The sequence below is a fragment of the Anastrepha ludens genome, chromosome X, assembly GCF_028408465.1.
Source record: "Anastrepha ludens isolate Willacy chromosome X, idAnaLude1.1, whole genome shotgun sequence".
Lineage (NCBI taxonomy): Eukaryota > Metazoa > Arthropoda > Insecta > Diptera > Tephritidae > Anastrepha > Anastrepha ludens.
Window position 1 is genome coordinate 52,650,561 of NC_071503.1, and position 6,554 is coordinate 52,657,114.

The window sequence follows — 6,554 nt, forward strand, 5'->3', positions numbered from 1 at the left end:
AAGGAATGAAAGAGGCGGCAGGTTAATCAAGAATATAAGTTTGAAATAACCAAAACCTGGTTTGGTTTACCTGCTTGAAGAATATATACATGGAAATCACTACAAGGCACAGTGGTCCGACCAGAAGGCGTTGGCGGGCAAAATTCAAAAACTCATTTAATTAAGCTGAAAATATATATTTAGTACCAGAGAGTACCACGTGGAGGTTTACGGTAAGGTAATTCTCTCCTCATTTTTTTTTTTGTTTTTATTTTTTTTTTTTAATTTTTAAATTTTTTTTTTTATTTTTAATTTTAAATTTTTTTTAATATTTTTAATTTTTAAATTTTTTTTGTTTTAGTTTTTAAATTTTTTTTGGATATTTAGTTGTTTTTTTGTTTTTCATTTTTAATTTTTTTTTATGATTCAGAATCCTCGGTTTCTGATGAGCTGTTTTCTGAGGCTGGATCATTTTTCAAATTTAAAAGCGCAAGAATCTTTTTTGATTTACGTAAATTTTCTACTTTACGTCTCTTGGAACGTTCGCAAACATCATTGAATGTTTTTACGGGGCGGCCAACATTAATACAGCTACCAGAGCCAGATGAAGAGGATTTAAAGTTGTCGTTTAAGGGAAAATCAATTTTTCCAGCTAACCAAGATGCATTCTCATTTAATACGCGACCGCAATGTCTGTTAGATCGTTCTAATTTTCTATTAATATCTTTACAAAAATTACTAACAATCTTCAAAACCTGATCTTTCCATTCTTTCACACTATCATCATGGTATTGAAGCTTCTCAAGAACGTGATATTGTAATTCTAACATCTTTGACTCAAAACTTTTTTTTCTGAAGAATAAATAACTCCTTTTTTTCAAAACTATACGTCATTTTGATTTTATTATGACAAGCAATTCTCAGATGTTCGTTAATATTCTAATCGGCTTATGCCCGTTCCTCCAGTGACAGAAAAAAATGTTATATTATTATATATAATTTTATTGTATATAGTGTTATATATACATATATCATATTAATATTGTAATAATATTAACACAAAATTTTGTTTTTTTAATACAATTTTTTTTTTTTTAGTTAAGAGACAATGCTGATGGGGTCTGTGATGTCTTTTTCTGTCTTTTACACAAAATTGCATTAGCCATATGTAACGTTTTGCCTGTGGGTAAATGCACAAAAGCTACATTATTTTTAATTTGCGCCACTTTGCGCAACAGGTTTCAGTTTGAGATCATAGCTGAAATATGTGGCTACATCACTCATGTTGATTTCAAGTGGACCGGTGTGGACCACTCGAAAAAATGATCTTTAAAAAAAAAATTTTCGAAAAATTTTGAAATTTCAAAAAACAAAATTGGATTTTGTACCACAACTTAAGAGAATTATTACTGTTTCCGTTAATATATTCAATTACCTTTTTTTTCAATATTTGGTTAACAATCAAATGGTAATATAATATTTATTTGCAGACATGAAAATGAAACTCTTGTATGAAGTACGATTTGCATACAATTTCATGTTTAAAGTCAAAAAACTACAATGAAAAATTTTTTAAATTAAGTAATCTTTTCAGGAAATCTGCCTTGAATTTTTAAGAAAACATCTGCATTATCAAATTTTTATTTCAAAAATATTGAAAAATTGAATTTTGTCCGGCCGCCGGACCACTGTGCAAGGTAATCAACATAACATTGTGTGAAGTCCAATTGATTTCATACTTATCAACAAACGATTTACCTATATGATTTTAAAAGTTTCAACACACCGAAAGATGAAATTCCTTCAGAACGTAACTTGTTACTTGCAAATGTAAAATTAAAATTAGTTACTATTCGAAAACAACCACAAAATCGAAGAATTAACACAAGATTGTGAAACTGTGATGAAAACTTAAAAACATCCTTGACGCCGGAAATAAAGCATTTTGCTTCATGATATCCTGGTGTCCCATTGGATCATTTAACAAGTTGGCATAGAATTAAAAAAAATAGCCTATGTATCCCTGCCGAAGATACATTAGTTCAAAATGTTACTGAATAAAAAAAAAACAACTGAATGACTCCTGAAATTATTGAACTTTTGCTTAAAGGCGAAAATTCAAAAACAAATATCAATACAAGTACAAGAAAATTTATCCGAAAATACGCTATAAAATACGTGAAGCAAAAACTGAATGAATCACAAATCAGTACGAAGAAACCGGAAAAACTCCAAAAAGTATGTGAAGTATGACATAATTCAGTATCAAATGGAATGAGCAGAAACAAACTTTACAAATATGACATGCTGTGGCACACATACAGCATATGCTTAAGAGGTTAGTTGATGTGTGAATTCACCGATTCTCCGTACATTCACTTTTTATTTTTTATTTAAATTTTATTTATTTTAAAATCTTTATAAAAATATAAACGTTACTTTTAATTATGTTATTAAATTATTCATTAAAATATAAACATTTATGTAGAACATATACTGCCCTATCGCACAATCCATCGTAGCAAATCTCCGAATGTAAATGTCCGCTCCGAATCGGAGCAATTTTTTATCATGCAACCCATGTGAATTCGAAAAAGATGTTGCCATACGCATATTTTAAATTTTGACATTTCGAAATCAAATGTTTTGCAATAAATTAAAATTTCAATAAAGACAAGCGTAAATAAATTTAATTAGACTGCAATATATATTGGAAAAACAAAGCTTTTAAGTGTTATGGATTCTTCGTTGATATTTTCTATAATGTTGGTGGAGGCGGAAGGTGAAAGAAGTAGAGCGAATATGAAAATTCAACGAAAAATATTAAGGGACGCAAGCAATCCGCTCGATGTCGAGGACACAATGTAAGTATAGGAATAACTTCATAACTTCATAGGTTAACTTTATTTTATGAAACAGGTTTACTAAAAATTACCGCTTGAATAAGGCGGCGTTTTTGTACGTCTTAAGTGTCCTAGATGGAAATGCACGCTCAATGAGGTCGTGCTCCATCTCTTCGCTCCAGCGTTTGTCTTCCGTATTACGTTTTTTTGCAGAGGGTGGGTACCAGCATGGAGTGGGAAAGGACTTTGACATTCCCATGGCTCAATCCACATTTTGTGGCGTATTAAAAGACGTGTTACACACTCTTCAATGTCACCTATGTCCTCAGTGGGTGAATCTGGATTTAAGCAACGAAGAAAAAAGACAAGCAAAGATGGACTTTTATCAAAAATATGGATTTCCTGGTGCGATTTTATGTGTAGACGGAACACACATTAAAATTGTTGCGCCAGCTAAGGACAAATTCCTGTATTTTAATCGTAAAGGGTACTATAGCATCAATGCTATGATTGTAAGTCTTGAAAAAACTGATATTTCAAATATCTTTCTAATTTTTTATTTATTGCAGATATGCGATAATAAAATGAGAATTCGCTACGTGAATGCGCAGTATCCTGGCAGCAACCACGATGCTCATATTTGGAACGTAAGCAGCGCGCGAAATTTTTTTGAAAATAAATACCTAAACGGCGAACGAAACACTTGGCTTTTGGGTATGTGCATACACATATAGACCGTTTGAATAATTTTTTGCTAAAATGATTTTATTTATTCCACAGGAGACGCTGGATATGCTCTAGAGCCATGGTTAATGACACCTTTACGTTCACCTACAACAGGAAGCGCCGAAGGAAACTACAATAAAATACATGCAAAAGCCAGAAATACTATAGAAAGGACCATAGGTGTATTTAAGAACCGATTCAGATGCCTTCTGGGTGCTCGTGAGCTTTATTATGAACCCATGAAGGTTTGCCAAATAGTGAACGTTGCCGCAGCATTGCACAATATTTGTATGCATTATCGCGTGGTTGATGATTTTTCAGAAAATGTTGAAGAAAACCATTTTAATCAAACGTGTGAACCTTCTCCTTCAACATATACTGATGCAGCTATTCGGATAAGGGAATCTATATCATCAACATTAACACGACTATAGTATTCAATTAAAAAATAGCAAGACTTACATATATGTATTATGTATTATATATATGACTGTTCTTTTTTGTTTTCCGCTAGCTTCCTTTTAATATAAGCCTTCCAGTCTAGCCATACCTAGTAAATACGATATATATACATATATACATACAAGTAAGGCACAGTAAACATTTATAGTTTTCAATAAAAAATGTGAATTATTATTTTTTTTTTGACAACGCTTCGAGGCTCTTATTCTCGACTTCTAACATTTGTTGTTTTATTTCATTTTTGGCCGCATTCAAGCACTCCATATTTCTATGGTGCCTACGCGTTTCTTCCAGGTCGGCGGCTTTCAGGTCGCACATTTTTTCCAGTGCCGAACACATTCTCTGCATAGTCGAAGCGAGATTGTCTAGCTTCATATCTTGCTGTTCAAAATGCTGCAGACTCTTTGCTTGGAAGTCCTTTTGAAGCGCTAGCTGCTCTTTTAGAAGATCTACAGTACTTGTACCGACTCGCTTTTGGACAGTTGGTGCACGTCTCGTGAAAGAAGGACTGCAGTTATCCGACAGCATGGATACGTCCGGATCGGGTCCACTATTCTCTGCCTCGACAGTAGCAGGTAGTCCCACACTTACTGTGCCTGGGATACCGTGTGTGCTGGTCTCTAAAGCGGTCAGTCTGATTACTTCTTCTTCCATCTCATTAAAGTGGTGCTGCTTATAGCGGCCACCGCCAGTTGTTGTTTGCTCCCTCTTGTTTTCTGACAATTTCCGCTTTATATAAGCCTTCCAATCTAACCACACCTGAAATAAAAATATGTTGTGCAAACGGTTAATGTACTTATATACAGCCCTTTATTACCTTTTTCCAGCTTGATACATCTTTGGTTGGTGGGCCTATACTATTAAGCTGCTTCGCAACATTTTGCCAAAACTCGGCTACCTCTTCCTTCGAGCATTTGGAGAACCCCTGAGCAATTTCTGGCTTCTCCTTTATTAGTTCCAACAAACTAGCATACTGCTGACGTGTTGTTACAACTTTGTACCTGTAAAAATCAAATAAAAGTTCATATACTTAAAAAATTCCTTTTTGTTTATAGTTCAGTTAATATAGAACTTACATTTTACAGTTTTCGTATTTTTCTCCTTTTAAATTTTCTTTTTATTACTACTTCTAATTTTTGTCCGTTAGTCTAACGTTGTCGTAGAAAAATTGTACGAAACGGTAAGATTTGACGTTACGAGTGTATTCAGTGAATGCTACTCTACGAATTTCGAATGTGCGTTCGGAGCTATTCGAATTGTATGATTAAAATTTCTTAGTTTCTACGAAAAACTGTCTACGACGGATTCTATGATAGGGCTGATACATATATCTGCTAACATATGTACATACATATATGCTAACTATAGAATTGTTCGGAATTTCGCAAATAGTGATATTTTTGTTGTGGGAGTGGGTGCCGGTGTATAGGTATATAAGTATGCCGACTTATAAGCACGTTCTTATTCATGGGTAATTGTTTATATCGGTACGGGCGAAGAACCCTTGGCGGCACTTGTTATCCCTAAAGGGCGCGACCCCAGGTGGTGGATAGGGGAACACCACCCAGGAAAGGGGGGTAGGAGAATAACTATCTCCCGCGAATCACACAAGTCGAAGACGCAAACTTCGTTAAACAACTCCCTCAATGTGTAACGCGTTCCGTGGCAAAGCGTTAATGCATTAAAAAAGGCCCGTCCTAATGTAAGCTTTACCAGAGGTCTCTCACTATTCTCGGAAGAATCAGCAAAAATGATGTCGAAGGTGAAACTCATCCCAAAGACGCAGCCTATCAGTCAAGGTGTCGATGACTACCTGGCGTTCCAGGCCACCCAGAAGGCAGAAACCGTAAAACGCAATCGTTTGCAGGGCAAGGGCGGTAAACCAAATGCGCGTTTAATGAGGTAGCACGGCATCACCTGAAAACGGCGTTAGTAGACGAATTAACGAACCACGGAAAACCTGTGTTCGAAAAGTGGTCCGAAATCGAGGCTCGGCTGTCTCATAGTGTCTGTGATCACGTCATGGCAAGCCCGGACGGTCGAGTGCCAGGAGTTGATTCAATGGAGGGGGGTTCGTGGATATGTGACGATCAGTTCTCTTTTGATTTGAAGGTACTGGGAAGATTTGAGGCTCGAACTAATCTTAACCAGCGAGATCCTACGACGACCGAGGGCTCGTATCTGGATACCGAACATGGAGTTCGAAGCTAAGCAGCTAACTCAATACTTGCAAGCACACAACCGCACTGTTCCGCTGGATGATTGGAGCATCATCAAAATGGAGACTCCGCAAAAGAACAGTGTGTCCTTCCTTCTCCAAATCTCGGAGGAGCGTATTGAGCTACTGGAAAAAGTACACAACAAACTTCGGTTTGGCGTGAGAAAAGCGGATTCGAAGTTATTCTGTTCTGCGAATCCAGAGGATGAGCAGGACGAAGTTGACGACGCTAACAAGTTGCTCATGTGTATGGAACTGGTTCTATCAAAAACAACGGCGCTAACAAGTAGCATACGAGCAGGCATCTTAACGCCAAAACCCCTAAA

At 35.8% G+C, this 6,554-nt stretch overlaps 2 protein-coding genes across 3 annotated transcripts; one reads left to right on the forward strand and one right to left on the reverse strand.

Annotated features, from left to right (window-relative positions):
• The first annotated feature begins 2,966 nt into the window (after nt 1-2,966).
• LOC128869278 (putative nuclease HARBI1) lies at nt 2,967-3,982 on the forward strand. 2 transcript variants are annotated; one of them, XM_054111817.1, is made up of 3 exons: nt 2,967-3,334; nt 3,392-3,536; nt 3,603-3,982. In XM_054111817.1, exons 1-3 carry the CDS (start codon nt 2,975-2,977, stop codon nt 3,980-3,982), a joined length of 885 nt encoding a protein of 294 aa, XP_053967792.1. In that variant the 5' UTR covers nt 2,967-2,974. The 2 variants fall into 2 exon arrangements, with proteins under 2 accessions (XP_053967792.1, XP_053967791.1); XM_054111816.1 differs by having other exon boundaries at nt 2,967-3,536.
• A 173-nt stretch (nt 3,983-4,155) lies between these two features.
• On the reverse strand, nt 4,156-5,040 carry LOC128869279 (uncharacterized; the record flags this gene model as incomplete). Its single annotated transcript, XM_054111818.1, has 2 exons — nt 4,156-4,769; nt 4,828-5,040. Coding segments are annotated over 2 exons (801 nt in total), but the record flags the coding sequence as incomplete, so codon positions are not given.
• Nucleotides 5,041-6,554: the final 1,514 nt, after the last annotated feature.

Excerpts from the sequence above, each read along its gene's own strand:
- LOC128869278 (XM_054111816.1), top strand. The coding sequence starts at position 2,975 with ATGAGGTCGTGCTCCATCTCTTCGCTCCAGCGTTTGTCTTCCGTATTA. Across the intron at positions 3,537-3,602 it reads ACGAAACACTTGGCTTTTGG|GAGACGCTGGATATGCTCTA; the intron begins GTATGTGCATAC and ends TTTATTCCACAG.